The sequence below is a fragment of the Amia ocellicauda genome, chromosome 5, assembly GCF_036373705.1.
Source record: "Amia ocellicauda isolate fAmiCal2 chromosome 5, fAmiCal2.hap1, whole genome shotgun sequence".
In the NCBI taxonomy this organism is placed as follows: Eukaryota; Metazoa; Chordata; class Actinopteri; order Amiiformes; family Amiidae; genus Amia; species Amia ocellicauda.
In genome coordinates, this window is record NC_089854.1 from 13,580,078 (window position 1) to 13,602,557 (window position 22,480).

General features: G+C 39.4%; 1 protein-coding gene across 3 annotated transcripts in view; it reads right to left on the reverse strand.

Annotated features, from left to right (window-relative positions):
• Positions 1-4,975: 4,975 nt before the first annotated feature.
• The window catches only part of eml2 (EMAP like 2), a 44,970-nt gene continuing 27,465 nt past the window's right edge, over positions 4,976-22,480 (reverse strand). For 2 of the 3 annotated variants that reach the window (XM_066703926.1, XM_066703927.1), the window contains exons 4-22: positions 20,632-20,745; positions 15,957-15,985; positions 15,077-15,206; positions 14,326-14,475; positions 13,358-13,427; positions 12,930-13,040; positions 12,382-12,477; positions 11,904-12,038; positions 10,707-10,806; positions 9,328-9,482; positions 8,778-8,903; positions 8,171-8,302; positions 7,421-7,488; positions 7,049-7,137; positions 6,705-6,802; positions 6,517-6,604; positions 6,228-6,323; positions 5,933-6,063; positions 4,976-5,499 (exon numbers count right to left, since the gene is read on the reverse strand). In XM_066703926.1, coding sequence (XP_066560023.1) covers positions 5,374-5,499; positions 5,933-6,063; positions 6,228-6,323; positions 6,517-6,604; positions 6,705-6,802; positions 7,049-7,137; positions 7,421-7,488; positions 8,171-8,302; positions 8,778-8,903; positions 9,328-9,482; positions 10,707-10,806; positions 11,904-12,038; positions 12,382-12,477; positions 12,930-13,040; positions 13,358-13,427; positions 14,326-14,475; positions 15,077-15,206; positions 15,957-15,985; positions 20,632-20,745 — 2,044 coding nt within the window. In that variant the 3' untranslated portion in view covers positions 4,976-5,373. Of the gene's footprint in view, positions 5,500-5,932; positions 6,064-6,227; positions 6,324-6,516; positions 6,605-6,704; positions 6,803-7,048; positions 7,138-7,420; positions 7,489-8,170; positions 8,303-8,777; positions 8,904-9,327; positions 9,483-10,706; positions 10,807-11,903; positions 12,039-12,381; positions 12,478-12,929; positions 13,041-13,357; positions 13,428-14,325; positions 14,476-15,076; positions 15,207-15,956; positions 15,986-19,446; positions 19,603-20,631; positions 20,746-22,480 lie in introns of those variants that run through there. The other variant, XM_066703928.1, reaches the window with a different exon arrangement.

Consider the following 22,480-nt stretch of genomic DNA (forward strand, 5'->3'; position numbering starts at 1 on the left):
TTCCCTTGTATTATTGATGATGTTTCTGCTGACAAAAGCAACAGGATGAAATCTGAAGTGTTTAGGGCTATATTATCTGCTCAGATTCATCCAAATGCTTCACAGTACAGATGGACAATGAACTGAAGCATATTGCGAAAGCAACCGAATACTTTTTTAAGGTGAAGAAGTGAAATGTTCTGCAATGGCCAAGTCAGTCACCTGACCTGAATCCAACTGAGCATGCATTTCACTTGCTGAAGGCAAAACTGAAGGCAAAACACCCCAAGAACAAGCAGGAACTAAAGACAGCTGCAGTACAGGCCTGGCAGAGCATCACCAGGGAAGAAACCCAGCATCTGGTGATGTCTATGGGTTCCAGACTTCAGGCAGTCATTGACTACAAATAATTTGCAGCTAAGTATTGAAACTGACTATTTAGTTAATAATTATGTTAGTTTGTCCAAATACTTTTAAGCCCCTAAAAGTGGGGTGACCACATATAAAAATGGATGTAATTCCTACACAGTTCACCCAATTTGGATGTAACTACCCTCAAATTAAAGATGAAAGTCTGCACTTAAAGGATATCCTGATTGTTTCCTTTTTAATCCATCACGGTGGATGACACTGTCCAAATATTTATGGACCTAACTGTACATGTGTACATAAGAAATGTTTTAATTAAGAACTTAACTTTTACAAGTACCAGTCTTCTTTCTATATACATAGATCAAAATAACATTTGTCATGAAATTGTGGGAACACTGATGTGAGGAACTCATGGAGAACCAGATTAGAGCAATGATGATTCTTGGTGGGTTGTTGCGTGAGAGTTTTTGAAAAGCTGCGGTTATACAGTAAGTCAGACCTACAACAGGTGGTGCCTAGAATATCAAGGCGTCCTCCCAATCCAATTTAGATCATATGTTCCACAGGGAAACACCTGCCTGCTCAGCTCCTAGAAACAAATTCAGATTTGACAAATGACTTGTCATCCACTCATTTTCAACTCAGCATGAAAGCACAGCATAGCCTTTGAGAGTGTTGAAAGGGTTGAAAGTGTTCTGGTGATAACAACCCTAACATTGTCTTTGCAGCAGATGCACAAATACATATTTCAGAAAGCATTTGATTGCAATAAAACATGTAGCATTTCAGATCAAATGAGATTCATAGCTTAACCTAAAGGAGTGGTTCATTCTTTTTGAAGGTCATGGTCTTATACTGTCTAGGGAACACAGGCATTGCATGTTTTGAGACATACAGTAGTAATACCCAGGGGCATCAACAGGCAAACCATGCAATTGTGTGGGGCAGTGGGGCTAGGAGGCCCTCTGATGCCTAGGAGCAGTGTTACATTACAAGCTGAATTGTAATTGCAAAATCTAAATTTTCAAAGATAATGTAAAATAATACATATTTTTGGGGGGCAAGAGTGAGAGCAAGAATGAGGTCGGGCACTGTTTTTTTTAAATATAGCTGTGGGAAACCCTGCAACATCATGTTTAATGTATAGGCAGATGACAGCCACACATCTTATCAGCTGTTGGCTTAATCAGAAGCTATATAATCATAACTTATTGGTTGTTGTTTTCACTCAATCAATACCGGAGCTACAGTAGCGAGAGTGAGGGCAGAGCTTTTTTTACAGGTCCTGTATGGTGGCTGCAAGGTGCAAAAAATATTTTTTCATGCGTTCCCATGACGTGCCTTTCTCGAAGCCTCTTAAAAATACTGCCATTTCAGTATTTAAAATATATACATATATATATCTGCACATCCCTGCGTATATATATACTTATAGGTCTCCCCGACTGAATTCCACGATTCTGTCAGTGTTCTCCGCACCTCTGATTTCATAGCGGCCTACACACCCCGTCTGCACATCTATTTACAAATGGTAATTTAACTCAGCGCGCGTCATGACATTTGAGCCACTGCAACTTGACCAGCTTCAATCTTTGAAAGTCAGCCAAGTGAAGAATTACTAGAACATATCTTCACTCTCCTGTTTGAACTTACAAGAGATCACTTTAGCCCACCCTTATAATGACATAGGATCGTGGCAGACACTGGTGTGTGTGGTGACGCTAAAATGGTCATGACAGGTAGATGTGGGCCTAAAAACGGAGTTTTGATTGGGGCCACAAAATTGTCAAACCCGCCCATGGTAATCCCAATCCAGTCAGCAGTTTTGATGTAGTATTTTTAATGAGAGATACTTTGAGACAGAGGATGATACCCTGAAACATGAGAAACAGAGTCAACTTTACAAGAGGATGTCTTGAGTGGCATTTTACCTCCTCTCACCTTAGTATTATTTTTGTATGCTCTCATGCATTTATTTATTTTTGTGAGCTGCATGCTTCATGGGAGTCTTGCTTCACCCCCTTAAATGTGTGGCCTTTTCTGGCAATAATTATCAGAATATAATTATGCGTCCCTAGCCTGCACAGGTGGCTGAGAGAGATAAAGATAAAATGCCAGAGCACCATCGTCAACAGTAGTGTTTGTCGCGTCTCTCTGGGAGACAGGTTATTATAGTTAGCAGCAGCAGTCGACAGGCTCAGTATAGATTCACAAAGCAAATCGCTGTAGCCAATTATTTAACTGAGAGAAGGACTGAAGCTTCTTTCAAGCTCCTTGGAGGGTTGGCCAGCACATCCTAAGACCAGGCCGCTTTTCATCACTGGCTGCACTCCCCACACACAATAATGCCACCGATATCCATAATTCAGGATAGAGGGTGGAATGATCTTAGATTGCTCAAATGGGCCGTGTTAACCTACCTTTTTTGCACAAATGTCTGGCCTTAACCTGTTCCAAGTCCTAGTGCCAGTTAGAACAAAATTGTTGCCAGAAAAATAAATTGACACGATGCATGTCCATTACCCCCCCCCCCCCCACACACCTCATGGCTTTAGGGTTCAAGTGTGGATACCGTATAGGATCTCAGGTCATGTCAAATACATTTCTCCCAGCAAGGACCTTCTCTTCCAAACAGTGGGAACCACTTGCATGACTTCTTTAGTCGTTCACAAAGCTTTTGAAGGGCTTTTGAGTGTCACCGGGAGGGGGTGGAGGGAAGTGGCTGTATTGAAATAGACTAGCACTGCTGTTATTCAATACGTTAGATACAAAAGGCCCTGTCCTTCACTGCTATTGTCTTCACAGAGGTCACCGCTACCAATAACGGTATATAAATGCTTGGGAAATGTGTTGTAATAAACAAGTCTGCAAGGTGCACAGTGCAGGCTGATTAAATGTTAATTTCCGTGATTTTTCATGATTTTTGGAATCATGCATGCTTCACAGACAACTGCACAATCACTGAATTAATTCCCTTTAATCAATGCAAAGCTCTGAAGGTGACAACAAAATACAAACACTTTAACAACTATACATTTGCACCATGTAACTATAAAATTGTATTCGAGTTTAACTATCAGTATGAAACATAATAAGGAAACCTAAACTTACTTGTATGCAGATGAAAAAAGCTTTTCTTTTTGTGTGTGCGTGTCTTTATATCTAAAACGCAAAGCTTCAGCGCACCGCAAGTTAACAAAGCTGCATAGCAAAACCAAAAAAAAAAAAAAAGAGCTCATTGGCTTCAGGCCAGCAAGTTAGCCAATTTGTAAGGAACAGATCTTAAAACAAGAAAATGCTTCCAATTTAGAAATGTTAACAAAATAAAGTCAACCAACATTAACACAACCCTATTTTTTCTACCAGAAGAGCAAAGACTTCAACAGCCAAACCCTGGGAGCTGCTTGGAAAGGAAACAGGATGGGAAATAAGTTTTTTTGTTTGAGAAGTGTGAGGGAAATGTAATCACCAGAGATTTGAAGCCTAAGCTGAAAGTGGTCGAGACAGACAAATTAACCCTGCCTCTCTGAGGATTTGTAATTTCCAGTCGAGATGGGCTACACAGCGGTATTCCATTTATATTTGGATCGGAAATGCAATGAAAATTTTGTCATTTACCACTGTGTCATCGGGCTGTAACCATCCATCCTTCCTGTAGCATAAAGATCTTTATTTTGATTAGGAGACTTTTTTTAAACTTTTTTTTTTTTTTTTATGTATTCTGGCAAATAAAATGTGTCCATTAGGACCTCATTTTAGGACTTCAGAGAATAAAAGAAAAGGCATCAGGAAATAAGTATTTTTAAATGTATAGCTGTAGCACTAGAAAAATACAGATTGCTGGCGTCAGCTAATAATGCTGCCTTTCATTTCAAAGTCACAACACTGACAAACTAAAAGGCTCATTGCCCATGGTGCTACGATTACAAACTGAAATATAGTTAACTCATCACCCAACAGGCTTGGTGCTTAGTTGTTTTTTTTTAACCCTGACCATCTCCCCTACAAAACAAGTCAAACTCGCTCAATAAAAAGCAGAAGAGTAACAGAAGCACTCCATAACCTAAAACAAATAAATTAAACCCATCAAAATTAAAAGATCAGGACCCCTGACCATTTTCCTTTTGTCCAACAGTCTCTCCCTCAAGTCAGTATCACCGCCAAGGATTGGTGCCCTTCTCTTCTGAATCTATTTCTGAAGGTGTTTGGGGTGTAAACGGCTGTTTGGGCCTTGTTGACCGGGATTGCATGTGAACAGCAATACACTTCACCCTACCTGCTGTTGTCGGTCAATAAGGATCCCCTATCGTGGTATAGCTCCAGGTGACTGATAAATGGAGGGTATACATGAACTGCAGGAAACAGCTGAGGCATGTGGCACACCAGACACCCCTCCCCCCAGCTCACATGATAATTACAGGTTACTAGAGGCTTCAAACCATTCAGTAGATTGAAGCTGACCTCCACGATGCCTTCATAAAAATTCTTCAGGCTTCAGTTAAGCACACAACAGCACACCATGTTGTCATGCATTAAGTCACCAGAGTTGTAACTAAATCTATATCGCGATGACCCAGTGAAGCTGTAATTGTGAAGAGCAAACACACAAGCGTTCACACTGCAGTAAATATCCAGATACAAACTTTATTAACAAAACCAAAGAGGGAAAAATAAAAATAGGCAAGCCTAGCTTCAAGTTACTTAAATCTTAAGTCATAAGTGCTACGACAAGATTGATTACTTTAAGTCAAATAATAAAACTCCACAGCCATTCAGTAATAAATCTTTCTTATAGAATATCGCATAGACACTTACAGCAGATACAGCTCTCTTTAAACATCTGTAAATACATTTTCCCAACATGCTTTCCCCCCCCCCCTTTGCTAGTGCCCCCTCTAGTGGCTACAAAGCAAACTCATTGCTCTGGTCAGACAGGTGGAGTGAAGGTAACAGGATTAGGCACAGCAGTGCTGCTGCCCTCTGGTGGGCAGAAGGCTACAGTGTAGACTCCACAGGGGTTGCCTAAGCAATTGTCCACTGTATGATGCTCATGTCCTTCCCTCCAATGGAGATCAGGTGACTGTCATCATGGAGAAAGGCAACATTGGTCACATGGCTACTGTGGCCACCATAGACGTAGCTTGGGGCCTAAAGTGACAAGAAAGGCATAATGAATAATTATTTTTAAAGAAATGTGAACATCAGATGAAACTACCAAGCCTACTGTTGCTACATTGGGATTTACAAGATTTCCCATTAATACTTGATTGCATAAGCACACTATTGTTATTATTGGTTCAAGGTGATTTAACAATACTATATTATTAACAATCTTACTTTGCACTTCACAATTTTGGTATGAATACAAAGAACAAACTGCCTGGCAATTTCTGGAACAGAATGAGAATAGTGTCCTTAAAGAAAGTGGCCCTGCAGCTACACAAAACAGAATGGCTCACAAGCATTTGCTCAGCAACCTACTCAGACACAATGTGGCATGGCCTCTAATCACATAATCTCAGTGAGCGAGACTTCATTAGTTTAAAAACTGACACAAGGACACACAGCCTGCCTCTCTTACCCGTGGCTGGCAACAGGGGTTGGAGAACAAGTTTACATTGCCAAAATCATCCGCAGAGGCCAGCAACTTCTGGTTATGCGACCGGCACACAGCGTTAATGTCCGTTCCGTCCACTCCGTCTGGCCAAATGCCTAAATAAACCCCAACCCCCAAAAAAACATGTAAAACTGCACCACAGGAGGCAAGTCTCACAAAGCTCAATTTCATGAAAACCTGGCTAATCTAGTGGAAAGCAAGTAGAAAGTAGCCAGCTAATATTACCAGCCTACTACATCTTAGAAGGGCACCAGCTTACCAAACACAGCGAAGCCCAGGACACACGTTGAGGTTGCCCACTCCAGGTTGCGTACAGTGTCTATATTGGTCACATGTTTGCAGCTTGAGGCATCCCCTGTGGAGGGGATTATCATAATTTAAGATTAAAAAAAAAAAAAAAAGGTTTTGTTTTGCATTTTACACCCCCCCCCCCTCACCACACACATTTATCATATGAAACATTTTGGATGACAGCATTTCATGTTAATATTGCTTCAGTCCAACTTTGCTTTCCTTTCATGAGATTTGATACTCCAGAGAGAACTCACAGAACAAGATTTCATAGTCCCCTGAGTTGGTGACAATAAACTTGCTGTCCATAGACCAATCCAGATGGGTCACATAACTAGAATGGCCCTGAAAATCAAAATGACAAAGACAAAATCAGTGCATATCATCTTAAAGAAAGTGGGAGGAATGCTGCAATGAATATTACACATCCCCCCCAGATACCTACCGTGCATTTGCCCACACGACTGTATTTCTTCCCATTCTCGGTCACTTCATAAACATAAATGAAGTTGTCATGGGATCCTACAGCGAGGTACTTTCCATCTGTGAATCAGATCAGAAATTATACAGTTAGGAAGTGTGCAGTGGACTACAAAACTAAGTGCAGTTATGCACACCTTTTCAGATTTGGACTGTACGTTTGTAATGCCATTATGTGTTGGCCAGTATTCCTGTCGAAATGTTTGTGCCCAGCTGTCCTTTTGTGACAAAGGGGAAGTTCCCAGTTTTCGTAGATACCTTCCTGGTGAAATAAGTAAATATTAACTTAAATCTCACAAAGTACCTTACCTGGAGAATATTTAACAATGGAGATGATTTCATTGCCATCTGTGTGCATAGACACAAGGTCTTTGGTCTCAGTGTCCAGCACCAGCCACCTGAAATGAGACATTAAGTCAGACAAGCGACTGGCTGAGAAACAGACATTTCTATATGGATTGATAGGAAACATATCACAGACAATCCTACTATCCAAAACATAGCGAGCTACAAGAAAATGACCACATTTGATATTTAAGTTCTAATATCTGTATTGAACAGGTTTTGAAACATTGGGATGTTTTTTAGGACTTGTTAGAAAATGCTCTATCAAAAGACCTTCATATATATGTGGTGTTTTTCTTGATTTAAGATATGGTCTTCAAGAGGGCAACACTATACCTCGCTGTCATTGTTCCTATGGCAACCACTGATCCACTGGGATGGAAACCAGCTGAGCGTGCAGGATCCTATGAAACAACGGAATAGAAATTCCTGATATAGGACTGGCTGAGAGCAAGAGGGAAGACCACATGTGTACAGAGGAGAACATTAGCAGCTGATTGCTGGTTAGCCACTTCCAAATTCATTGGAGATAAAATTAAACATTTTGGAGTTTTTAATTATTCTTTCTCGAGGTTGTTTTGCATTTGGTATCTGTAATGATATAAGATCTAACATTTGCATTAGGAGATAAACAAGTTCAAAATAAGTATATATATATTAGAATTTGACTGCAGTAGAAGCACGATTAGTCACATACTTGTAGTGATGCACTAAAAATAAATTTGGTTCAAAATCATTTGGAGGGCCCAATTATCTAGTGACAGAAAAACAGTGTTAAAGAATTTCAGTTAAACTAGGAAAATATCAATTTCCATCTTTTAAAAGGGCCGATGAGTTGAAAAATTGGACTTTACCAGAACTGTACAAGGTAGCCATCTACTGGTAACCAACAGAACTAAAGCACTAAAACTGTCGGCTGAAAATAGCATTCACTATTGCTGTGACACACTTAGAAGGCGTCTAAAACTATAATAGTCTTAAGCTCAAATTATGAGGAAGGAAGTCAAATGCAAAGAGAATGCGTGCACTAGTACAGAAAGATTTGAGGCAGACCAAGCCCCTTTAGGGTTAGTGTTGGTAGCATACCTCAATGTACTTGCTCCACAGAGGCTGGTGGGACAAGGTGTCCCAGAGGTGGACCAACTTGTCCTGCCCACAGGAGATAAACTGCTCCAGGCTGGGGTGAGCATCCAGCCCCCACAGCTCATCGGTGTGTCCCTGGTGGATGACCGAGAGAAAGGGTTAGAAAGAACCAGTCAAGGTTTGGAATTTGATCCCGGTGGTAGACCTTTCACTTGAGTACAGCAAATATTTAATTTACATCTGCAGTGCCATTTGGTTATAAATTTAGATTAAGAATAGAAGCAACTAATTATTTAGCCAAGGCTTTAGACCAAAACACAGCCCCTCGAACGTTAACCATACATTTGCAGCTGCAACTGCGGAGATGCCTACAGCAATCAGGATGGCCCACAAGGTGGTTTGATCCCTGTATCTATTTCATTTGTGCATCATCTACAGCCCTACAGTTGATTGCAGATGAAGGGTTCTTTGACAAATGCAAATGCTCATTTGTATATGAAATGGCCTTGCAAGCTTGTAGGCAAGCTGTCCTCTTTACTGCATCAACTGGAAAGGTAGCACCATATTCAATGCACAAACAGAATATTAATTGTTTAAAGCTTTTCCTTACCTGCACTATTGGACGGAGATTCCCTGAGATTGAGCCTTCGAGAATGGCGTTCCTGGTGGTTCCCACAAACAGGCTCTCCTCCTTCCCCTCGGTCAGGCAGCGAACCGGCCCAAACATTTCAGGCACCTGCACCAATGATATAGCAGCATTGTTATACTGTGCCAAACCACAATACAGATAAACCATTATCATAGGAAAGAAATATCACTAGGGTGAGAAACATGAATTTCAAAACAAAACTATGTATTAGAGAAAATAGGTGCAATATTACAGAACTTGCTGACCATGACAAAGAATTGGGTGGAAACCCACAGCTGTAATTGTATTCACTCTCATTTTCGGTGTGCCTATAGAAAAGCTAAACCAATTCACACTGAGATGAAAAATCTGTTTTAGTATGGTAAAACCTTACCTGAAGGGAAAGCTCTAGTCGAAAGTCAGGTATTTTGTGCTCTTATAACCAAGATTTGATTTTAGAAGCAGTGTAACGAGTATTAAATATGGTTTGTGACCACATCTGATGCATACACAATTGTGGTAAAGGGCTCACCTCCAGCTCATGTTGTTTCTGATAATTGCGGTCCCAAAAAAGCACTTTGCGATCTTTCCCTCCCCCAGATACCAGCGTCCCATCCTTCAGAACACACAACGAGAAGATCCCTCCCTCGTGAGCGCCTGCCACAACCTGACTGATACGATTCCCACCTGTCAATCACACACCGAATGTCACAGACCATGCAAAAGTAACATCGTGATTGAATGCGTGTCAGTTTACCCTAATGAAAATGTCCCACAGTACATCCTCTCCATTATTTGGCAGTTTTCTGATGCATGGTTGTATTACGCATGCCTTTTGCTTTCCAGGTTTACCATTGTTTGGATCCATGCTTTACCACAATTTCACTCCTACCTTCCTACACTGATGTGCTTTTAACAGGATATTCAATAGTGAACTATTATGAAGAAATGCACTACATATCTACAGGGGCGTCGCAAGGGGGTAGGCATCCTATGCAATTGGCTGGGACCCCGGGCTGAGGGGGGGCCCCCTAATGGGAACCCCCCGCTCTCACAGGAGAAAACTCGGCCACCCCCACCACCGCCCCCACATACCCTTGAATCGCCTCTGCATATCTAGGACCATGCTGGATTTGAAAAGTTGAAAAAGCATGCCATTAAAAACATAATAGCATCCCCTACTGTATTATGTTTTATCCAGTTAGCAGCCTATAATACAAATCTGTGTTGCTATAGGTTACTCTAAAATCTCTTTGGCATGGTGACATCTACTTGGATCTGATGTTTTTCTGCATTTTGCCTGGGATGGAATTAATTTGATATGGCCTTTGGACATTAGTGCAAATCGATCCAGCCGAGAGATCAGTTTAGAAATAATTGTGTTTTTCCTGCATAACAACTATTATTTGTTTATACTGTGTGCAACATGGAGAGCACCAACTAAAGGGAATACACTGAAAAATTCACACATTTGTTGCTGGACAACTATTTACAATGCAAATTATAGTGATGCTAGTGTCTGTTTGCAGATTCTTAAAATGGTCTGCCCTTGTTTGCATATACATCCTACTTGCAGCTTGTAATCAAATAAAAATTTGCCCAATTGTAAAACCATTTCATTTTCACTAGCAAAAGCCCCTTAATAAACCTAACATTATGAGTATGAGTGATATACAATACAAATTAACAAGCCCTTTGTTAATTAGTCTTACTTACATTTTAGATATTACACAGCCTTACTTACAGCACACTTACATTTAAAAATCATTTAAAATTACCCTCCAGAATGCACTGTTTTGGAAATCAGATCATATTACATCATTTGGAAACAAGTAAAGGTAAATCAATAAGATATTGGATGGGTTTATATGAACCTTTAAAATCAAGGTAAAGTGGCAAGTTCCTACAGACCTTTGCCCCATATATAGATATTCCCACTGGAGTCACCAGTGATAGCATCTCCATTCTCTGCAAAGGCAACGCACAGAACATACTTTGGCTTCTCGTGTTTCTAAAATACAGAGGCAAAATACAATACTTAGGTTAAAACTTCACAGTAAACTAGTGCAAGTAAACAAAACATTGATTGCTACGAAAGGTTCAAAACATTATAAAACATACTACCAGTCAAAAGTTTTAGAACACCCACATTTTTCCAGTTTTTAAGGAATTATAAAGCAGTTCAAGTCCAGTGAATTACCTGAAATGGTACAAAGGTGACTGGTAAACTGCCAGAGGTTAACCAAAAAAAACCTTAGGTTACCAAAAACTGAAAAAAATGTACATTTCAGAGTTATATACTGAGTTACTACACCATCTTAAGCATTATTTGGGAGTGTTAAACTCCTGTGCATAGAAGTTACACTATTCCTACAATGTGCACATTTGAAAGCTTATTCTCTTGGCTACCAGAGCGTTTCATTCTGAAACGGATCCGAGTTTCTGTGTCGTCTGCCCGAGGTAAAATTGTTGTGTATTAGTACACTGTAACAGTTTTCCATTTTGACATTTTGAGCTCTCTACGGGTGTGTGTTGCTTCTACCAAAACATGGATAGTCTTGTTTTGAACAGTATTCTGTCTGGTTCCAGAATGTCAATTATCAATATTTTCTGAGATTTTGTATTCATTCTCAGACCAAGTATCACCACCCCCCCAACACCCCCCATTTCAGAATGCAGAGTGTAATAAACAGGGTAACAGGGTGTAATAAAACCAAATTTTTCACATCAGAGAATGCTTCACATTGTTAGAAAGCGGAATATTGTAAATTGCAATAAAACAGGAAAAATTTAGGTATTCTAAAACGTTTGACCGGTAGGGTAGAGTTAGAGTCTATATTCTTACAATGATTCTAATAGGAATGAACTGGAATGTCATTGCTTCTAAAGTGTGCTTTTCAAAGTTTATTTGCTAAACTAATAGGCCAGATAAACACATTAAATATCCCACAGCATGTTACTTTACTTAGCTCACCTTCCTATGGATCATTATGAAATCAAGTCATGTTTTGGTGGTGAACTCCAGAGGACAGTGGGGGAATGCAGAGATTCCATGTCAACCTGTTACACTTATGAGCACTGAGCAGCAAAACCAACCAAGCAGCTCACCTCAAACAGTCCCTGCCGCTTCGTCAGTGTGTTCCCATCCACGGTCCAGAAATTGATGTGCGACTTTCCACACGTCACTATGAGGCCGGCCTCCATGGGGTGGAAAGTCGCGGCGAGCACAGAGTCATTGGAACACTGTCAGGAGGGATTAAAATGACAAACTCCTGTGAACAGATCGATTGTTTTTATAGGCTAGCCACTCACAGTATAAAGCAGTTGATTCAGTTGGCAGTTAATTGATTTAAGTGAACTAATCATTTCTACCCCTTTTCATGCACCTAATTTGGAATGAACAATAAGTCAACTCCTATGTGCTATGAGATATGCATTCCAAATCAGCTAGCTCTCATGTGTAGTGGGGCAGATTGCCGGGAGAATTGGACAATATTTTGGTTTTGTATGTTAAAAAAAAAAAAAGAAAGATTTAAAAGGCATTAGAAGGAAATCAAACTCATTCTTGTTTAGTTGAATGCTATACCTTCACGTCAGCTAATTGCTTCTCTTTATGCCAGTCCCACACTGACAGGATGTGGTCATTGGCATCATCCACAGCACACAGATGGGCCCCGCCATTCTAGGGTGATGAGAGATAAAATAAATTATGCACGGTTTACTTTCCTTTTCAACATAATCTAATCTAGTTTAACTCTAGCTGAAGACTACAGATTACAAGACAAACAGCGCCTTATTTTCATTTTAGATAACAGCAATTGACCAAGCCATAATACAATTTAAGAAATTAAATGTGCAGATACTAAAAGAATAGTAAATACGAACAGAAATTGGTAGCAAGAAAAAAAAAAAAAAAAAAACGTTTCACTTCAGATAATTAAAGAAAAATATACTTGTACTTGGAAAAAAAAAAAAAAGGACTTTTAGCATTATAAATTATGTCCAGGACCATGTCTAATATTTTCTTTTTTCTTGAGCTGAACTGAACATCCATTTACCACACTGGTAGGAAGCACATTTAAGTACAAGAGCAGAACAAATAATAGTGGGGGGATGGGGAGAGATGACACTCACAGATTTGGAGAAGGCAACACAGGTGACTGCGCGATCAAACACACCCATCCCAATAACATGCAGAGTGTTCAGACTGACCGAGTCCCACACTCGCACATGAGGGGGCAGTAGCTGAGAAAGATAAAGGGGGAACAGACCGATAAGGCCCATCACTCTGCAATGTCCAGCACTGATATTCATAAGAAACAACTTACTGCATATGGTAACCAAATAAGATTCTTGCACACAAAAATTACAAGGGTAAGACACTAGTTTAAGACTTTAGGTCAAACAATTGCTGGTAAGTGGATCACAACTGTGCATTTCTTCCGAGCATGATCTGATTCCCAGCCATTCCTCAAGAATTTGCCTTTTTCCATCCCTGACACAAAGGCATACACTGAAAAAAGGCAAATGTCAGAACCTATTCACTCTGTAAAAAACATTACCTTGCCATCTTTGGAGTTTCCAGCAACTTGTCCTGTTGCTACAGTAACCATGTCTGGATGGACTGCCAAACTGCAAGAGGAACCACAAACCTCTGAGAATCCTTAGGTCACCAACGCAAACTGGCTACCCATTTGAAAACATTTTAAAGAAGAATGGTACTAAAGTTAATGTATGTGCTTAGGATTCTGAAATCTGGGGTTTAAATCATACACACAATACAGAGCTTGTACAGTTATTTTATCTGAGCCAGATCAAGCCAATCCTGTATAAACAAGTTTGAAGGTAGCAGCTTTTACTGTGTGAAGTGAAATTTTAGGGTAATAAAGATAAATGCATAACAGAAAATGTTTCCTTTGTTGTAATAAACTTAAAAAATGTTTTGTCAGTGATTCATCAAGTCCTACAGACAAACCCTATGCCTTGGCATCTGTGAATAAAATCCACAGAATTAAACAATGACTTTCAAAACATTTATACTGCAGTGTATAATTTGCTCTACTTTTTCAGTCTATAAATAGAAATCCCAAACTGTGTTTAACATTTGGTTTCTGAAAAGCAGTTTAAAGAAAGAAAAAAAACATGCCTGTGCATATTGGAATATATGTAAATGTGTAAATAAATGTCCAACATAAATTTAAAATTATGGATAGAGATAGATAGAGATGGATAGATAGGGTAGAGAAGGTTGGAATGGTCTTAGTTACATTTAAGTACCACGCCCCTATCCTGCCTCTGTTGTTCATTTATTTTTTCCCCCATTGCTTTTCACCTCAATCTGCAAAACGGCAATTACTGGACTCAGCCATTAGTGTTCCACAGCTTCAGAGGGGACGAGACCAAGCACACATTCTCAGACAGCCTACAAATGTCACAGGTGAGACGTAGCAGACCAGATGCTTTTACAATAAACAGAAATCATGGGCATCCCGGACCCTGCTTTACAGCACAAAGCACAAAGATCCTTTACCATTTGACATCATCGTTGTGGCCCAGGTAGTGTCTTTGCTGCTGCTCCTCCACATTGTAGAGGACCACCACGGAGGCGATGAAGTAGACAATCTCCCCGGTGGGCAGCAGGAACAGATTGCAGCGACAGTCTCTGCCTCGGTAGCCATAGCTGAAGGCCAGTTAAGGGACGAGCTAACCGGAGCCTCTTGGCAACAAAGCAACCACCCCCTGAGTGAAGTGCTTATATTTCAAGCCTCCTCACATTTGCTGTGCCCACATGTGCATTAACAGGAATCCTGACAACAGTTCCAGCCTTTATTTTATCACAGTTCACCTCATGATAGACCAATTGAGCACTTAATTTGAAACATCAGAAAGCTTTCCATCTTTCTGTTGATAAAGGCAGATTAAGTGCATAATGCATAGGCCATGTTACAGGCTGCAGAGGGGGCATCATAAAAATGGATTCAACCATTAGAATGAAAACAAATGACAGATTCTACTGCGGTCAGTTTTGCCATGCTGGGGGAAACCTATAGAGCACCAAGTCCTTGTTGGGGGGGTACATATGAATAAATACATATTGAAGGAAAAAAGCGGCACCACTACAAAAAAAAAAAAAAGATCTTGCTAAATTCCACTGTCATATTATAGAATTGTATTTTCACCTAAACATGAACTAGTGTGGTGCTGGAGTAAAGCAGTTTTGGAAGTGACTCAATGTCATCAACGATGTGCAACATTACAGAGTCGGTCTGTAGTAAGGATACACCCACTGAAGCTTGAGTTTGTTCTCAGGCAGGTCCAGTTTGCTGTCCAGGTTGTAGGTACCTTTAAACTGGTCAGGCAGATGCATGGTGACCGGGCGTCCACGCAGAAACATCTTCACGTGGCCATCATCTGTGAAATACAGTAAGGGCGAGGTTTTTCTACTAGGACTAATCCCCCCCCACCACTACCAAGGAGATAGTTACTACATTGCCCCGCCCTGCTAACAAGAGGAACCTCAACTCAGCTTTTGTTCCACCCTGAGCTTGCAGGTACTCAGCTGGGTCTTTGAGACGTGTGAAACTGAAGTGTGGCCTGAGTCAACTAGAGGTTTAAAATGATCAAACATTTTGGAAGGAAAAATAAACAGAGCTAATGTTTAAATGAAAACTAAAGACCGTCCCAGCAAAACCTTCAAATAGATTTTCTTTCCTATCTTCATACCCTTCCCCCTATTCTTTCTAGGCATGAACACTGGTGTGGGGGAAGTCTATAATCCATTCAGTCAGGATAATTGGTTCATTAAAAATGAATGCAACTTCTAATGTACAGGCAAATTACTTCTGCCAACAACAACGAAGGCTGCAGTTCCCCCTCCCCCCCATTTTAACATCAAAGGAGGATAAACTTTTTTTTTCCCCCCAAAGACAAAACCATAGGATTTAATATTTACAGTTAAAGTAGGCTGATTTTGCCTTTGTTTCTCACTCGGTTCCTCATCGTATTACATGGATTAATTGTAATCCTGTACCGTAGTGTTGACTGTGAATGTGCTGCCCTCGCCATTTCAGCCATGTGAACAGGATTCCACAAAGGCAAAAAGCAATGCAGGCAATTTCACAGGTATAGTAGTGTCCATACGCTTTGCATTGGATAACCTACCAGCACTGAAGGTGGTCTCTTTGGATTTGCTGTAAATGAGAAATGGAAACAAATTAATGGGTGTGGCAGTAGAGAGGCAAGTGAGCGTTTGTGAGCCGAGTAAACAAATAGGAATTCATGGTTGACTTGCCTTACGGGGGCGGATCCATAGACTGTGTGCAAACTCCCTCTATGAAAGAACAACTTTTGCAAGCATTTCAGGAATAAATACAGGGTTCAGTAATATATTGTTCATGAACATATATAATATTTTACAGCCCTTATTAGTAACCTACTAGATTTTGACATCTAACCATTACATACTCAAAATGAAACCTCAAATGGTGAGATTTTAAAGCTGCCTACTAACATTCATACAGCACAGTAGTTAATCTGCATATATGATTATTCCAAGATGCAAAAGTCAAAAGGAAAAGGGAAGTTAGTGCAAACAATGGGCCATTTTACCATGAATGATATATATATATATATATATATATAGATATAGATATAGATATAGATATATATATTTATTGTTTTGAAGATCTGATCCCCCAACGGTTACACAATTTGACTGAGCTGAATAGCTTGGAGGAAGTAAACAATTTCCAGGTAGTTTCCAGATAGCAGATAACAGAACTGGAAAGATAAGGGCAAAATGGGCAGTAGATAGGGTTGTGTAGTATTAGCATAACTACATTCAGTGTACCTATACAAAATGGGGACCGTGGCCACTTTAAATTATGGTCTGCAGAAATCCACAGGGGAGGTTGACAGAATGTCGATTTCCTATAACCCATTACGTGGAATTTGCTTTGGCGTCAGCTAAAAAGCAATGAGATTCTGTCAATGTGATTGACCTGCTGCAAGACAACATAAGGAACCAACTTTAAGGTGTGTATAAATCGGCAACTCCTGAGCCTGGAGACGCAGCAAAATGTACACACAATGCACTTTCCTCTCCTTATAATTAATTTAACTAAGCATAGCCAGATATATTCTGTCCCATGTCAGAGGCACATCAATCATAACTCATAATTCCTAAATTAAATGCAAGAGAATTGAAACCAAATGTTTACAAATAACATTCCAAAAATGAGGGAATATTATCTGCTGGTGCATTTCTTTAAAAATACCCCTTCATTCATCCACAGATCTTGTCAATCTTGTCTGCAGTTTTCAGTGGGGGTTTTGCATAAGCTTTAATGACCATTGATTCAGATACATCTGACTTCAACCAGTTAATGACAGCCTGGATTCTTGTCAACCTTGAATTAACCTTCGATAAAAAGGGAATGGGTTTAAATGGTCGGATTGAAAAGTTTAACAGTCAATGCTGAACAGGACTCCCATCTTAAAAAAATAATTACGAAAAAAAAAAAAAAAATTGCTGCCTTAGGGCTACGGATTAGGATTGCAGAGTGTTGAATGTCTAATGTAATTGAATATTTATGTTCTGCAACATGCACAAGGCTTGTGAAAAGGGATTTATTAAGATTAAGACACTATTTAAAAAGTTAAGCATTATTAACTATATTATATATAGCACAGAAACTGTTTCTGAACGGTTTTATTACATAGAATAAAGGCTATTTCAATTCAGAACCGTTTTCAACGTCTGATGGTGGAGAAATTATTGATCTACCGAGAGGGGTCATTCTGTGTGCACCCACCAACTCTTATTTCAGGCTGTGCAAACAGTCATGCCAATCTGAAACACAGAGTCCTTTAGGTACACCACTGTAAGGATTAAACTGGAAATGCCCGAGTGAATAAATACAGAAGACAAACGGAGTTTAGGTTTCTCCATTAGTACATGGCTACAGGAACAATGTCAATTGAAGCTCTTAGGAACACAAATGCAAGTTGAGAGCAAATGCAAGTTGGCAAACAAATCACATCCTACACAAAGTGACTTTGGAGGTATACAGATTTAAACATTTAATCATAATCCATTTAATTGACAATACACATCTTCAACTCTATGCAGATTTCATTCATTAACCATAATCTGAAATTAAAGAATTGAATTCCCAACTTCAGATGTCCAAAGACAAAATGGTACTGTAATTGAATGAGTCATAAAAGTTCAACGAATCCTAGAATTAACATTACAAGAGTGTTTTGCTTAAAATGTTGCTTTTATAACCATCACATCTCTTGCTACATAAAGGAGCAGATTTTCCGCTAAGCACTGTTGACACGGGTCTTCAGATGCAGACCAGAAGAGTTTCATAAGCTGCTTGAACATGCTGCACCAATAAGTACCAGTACAGAAGGAAACCACATTTAAAGAAGATCATGAGGTTGGCATGGATTAGAATTCATGGAATGGTTTATTAACAAACATGCAGTCATGTAGTCTCTGCATGAATAAGATGCCATTTTAAATACTCAGTTGCACCCTACTTTTATTAGTTGCCTTAACAATGAAGTACCATATAAAAATGAATGTGTTGCGCTGGTGAATTAATAACTAACAATACACACAATGACAAAGGGCTGAATGTCTTGGTTTGAACACAAAGATAATGTGAATATATATTATTTTTTGTTTTATGTATCTTCAATTTGATATGGTGAGTGTAAGAAAATCAAAGCTGGTATGAATCAGAGTTAAAATCATAATACTTATATTTCTCCTCGATTTTGGTTAATCGATAAAAAAAAAAAAAATGTATCCACCCAAAACTAAATGTAACCAATGCTGTATGTGTGCATTTTTAATTAGTATTTCAAGTATAGTGTATCAACATATTGATTGAGAAAGCTTTACAGTACTGTGATATAGTACATATAACAAACTGAAATAATTTTAGTAATTGCAGTTCAAAAAGGTTTAGATCATTCATATGTGAATGCACTGTAAGACTTCATCACATACATTTGCATATATTCAAAACTAAAATACCACCCTAATTGAAGTTTTCTACCAGAATCATAATCTTATTTCAAAAAGATAAGGTCAATGCAACTGAAAAAATCTATTTATCAATAAGGATTAGCCTGTAGCAAAATATCAGTACAGCAGGTTTAAGTATAAACACATAAATTACACAAATGTCTTCATCAGTGGATAAGCAGCAAACAAAGGTTTGGTATACAAGGTATAACAAAGGTTATATTTTTACTATTATAACTGTTTCTTCTGCAACCAACTAATTGTTAATGGAGGCAACTTCAGAATTTCTCCGTGCAGACTCCCCATTACATAAAAGCAATCTGGGTTTCATCTGTATCTGTTAGTGGTGCTGCTTTGTTTACCCTTCTTCAGGCCTAAACAAACTTCTGTTCGTACATGCAACAGTTTATTTTCCAGTCTACCAGTAACTGCAGAGAAGTGCAGCTGTAGACAAGCAAACACACATACCTATTTTAAATAACACTTTAAAACACTTTTTAAATGCAACACAACCAGAAACTTGACTCAAGTTCCACACCCCTCATTTAGAGTTTTTAATGGCTGCCAAACTGCAACAAAATACAGAAAAACCAGGAAGTCTCACTGTACCTGGATGACTTTTTCATGGCGACAGCTGCTGTACAACCAAGCTGAGCAAAAACAAACTGGAGTAGAGCAAGCCGGGCTTCAGTCAGGAAAACTAACTGCTTTCTCTCTGGTTACAGGGAACTTCTCCTCCACTAGATTATATAGACACAGAACATGGTTCTCTAGACCAATAGCAAGCCACTTCCTAGCTCTAACCTCACTAACACCACACCCACAAACAGTGCAATCCTGTAATGATCTGAAACAACTGTGTGCCTGCAAAAGAAGGCAGGGGGAGGGGATTGGCAGTTCATTAGAGCACCCTCTCTGCCGTTTATAACTTAATAAGGGTGTTCCTAAACATATTTATTAACAAAGTCCAGGTGGTACAAATATGTTAACTATACATGGGCTGAAGTGAGAGCTTTAGAATTATATGTTTTATAGTCAGATAATTGACAAACACAATATACCTATACAATTGTGTGTATATTGCATCACGTATTGTCCATAAACTAGTTTTAGTTCCAAAAATCACCCTTAAATGGATTTTAATCGTCCACCTCTACTAAAGAGATGTCAGATTCATAGATTTCACCCAGTATGCCCCCAATGTGATGATTCCTCTTTGCTAGTGCTCTGCTCATGCAATCAAAGTAAAAACATTGTTAGACATGGCATGAACAACATATGATTGGATCAATGACGGCCCACTGTGTGCTAATGCTCTTGTGTAACACTGTAACCATCAGTCCTGATCCCGGAGAGCCACAGTCTATCTGGTTTAATTGCTATATTTATTCCAGACTCTTAAGGAACTGGAGAGTTCAGCCGATGTGAAACACAGGATGGGTTGTGACCTCTGAAGACCACCTTCTGGTGCAACAGTTACTTCAATAATTGTATGCTTAAATAAACAAATGGACAAAGGGCCTTGGGAGTCCCTTCAATGACAAAACATAAAAACTGGGAGGGAGTGGATTCAGAATATATTTCCCTGTGTCAATATTGCTTCATTGATCAGACACTAACATTTGTGTGAAGTGTTCAAAAAGTGGGAATTATAGCTTAATCAGCTGGACTGTGGCTCTCCAGGACATGCTGATATGGAGCACGGCCATCCCAAGAGAGCATCTTGTGGACCCAGAGATGGATCGATAAGCCCTGGAGAGGCTGAATAGAAAAATTGGGCTGGTCAGCAGTCACCTGTCTTTCTTCCCACTGGATGAACTGCTGGAAGATGTGGTCCTGCTCCTGGAGTCGGTCGATGCCTCCCTCCTCACCGCGGTCAGACGCTCTGTGGAGCTGCTTCTCCTCATGCTGCTCAACAGAGAGAGCAAGAGCAAGGACAGGCCGGTTAAAGCCCATCGAATCTGGGTGCATTCAAGAGAAATTTGTTTGGGTGTTTTTTAGTGTTTTCTAAGCCATCAGTTCAAACAGTACAATGTACAGTGTTGTTTCTCCTATGAGTGACTGACCTGTCCTTCCCTGCGCGGCTGCCAACTGTCTTTGTGATTATGGACACTGTTGTTTGCCTTTGCGCTTCATTTACTGTACTCCAGTGATACTCCTATAACCACACTTGTGTAATGCTGGAAATAATGATTTACAATTCTTGTAAACCTTGTAGGTCACTTGGACAAATGTGCTATATATAAATATAAATAACAAGCCCCCTGTAATGGATTGCAGTTCATTTTAACCTTCAACTTCGACTAAAGACTATAATTTGTGGAAACTTTCTGAGTTTTAAAGATTCTGCTAAATTTCTTCTTAACAGACAAAAATCAATAAATATGACAGGTCAAATAGCAGGGATGAAAACTGACCTGGTTGCATAAATGTTATCTCAAGAGGAACTGAATTCTTATGTTACTAATCTAATAAAATACCTTTTGCATGAGTCTGAAAAATTGGCAATGGAATAGATCTCTTTATTACAAAAGAGCTTGCATGTACAGATGTCACATGGCGGTAGGGGAAGACCATGGCATGCTTTGAATAAAGAGGGAGATTGCAGAAGGAAGAAAGCAACCTTGTTAAAGAAGGCCTTTGTGTAAACCGGGTTTATTGATTACTTTCCTTAATTTTAGTACTGATAGCACTGAATGTATTTGTTTAAGCAGAAGAGAACTGGGTCAATATATGTTCCCATGTTTCACATTTGTATTAGGAAGGAGATTTGAGATATTGGAAACAGTCAGTCTATTATTGAAGCTTGCTGGCATGGCAAAATAAATTAGAATGTGTACAATACAGAAGCTGAACACAACTCATCTGGCGGTCACAATTCACACTATACGGCTGTTAAAATGGATACTCTCTTTACATGCATGGTAGTTGAGGGTCAGTTGAAAAGAATGTCTCAAAACGGTTTCTGGCATAAACCAGTCTATAATATAATATTTAACCTGTCTGACAGTCAATCTATGAATCATAAACCAAATAATCTTCTGGACAAACTAATGGGTCTTAAACACTGATAAGAAACAGGATGCAATTCTGTCAGGGATGTGAGAGGTAGTGGCGATAGCTTCAGGGCTGAAAGCAAGCACACGACACAGAGAGCAAACTGAAGATCATTTCAGAGTGAGGAACCGGGAGGAGGGTTGGGAGAGAGGGAGATCCCCTGAGAGCATCCAAAAACTCTCAAAATGAAGAGAAATTGACCTACTGTACAAATACCAAAATCTGGAAAGACAATTCAATTATGTTTACCACATTTCTTGAACTGCTACTAGTAACATGCCTGAGATTTGTCCCTTTTATTGTGCACATCTTGATGAATTTGTAAACATACATTTCAAAACATATATTTGAAATCTTTCTAGATTTGCTGACTCAGACGAGTACCACAGGATCACTGTTCTCTGTATCCTAATGTGACAGATGCACAAGAATCTGCTGTGTCTTTTTTTTTCCAAATAAATACAGCCATTTGTTTTTTAAGCTACACAGTTCTCTCTTCAGCAAAATATGTGCTTTCCTTATTTACTGAAAAACAACAAAGTATTGTGGATCAGCAGTGCAAACTTGAGGTGAATCCCTAAATTCC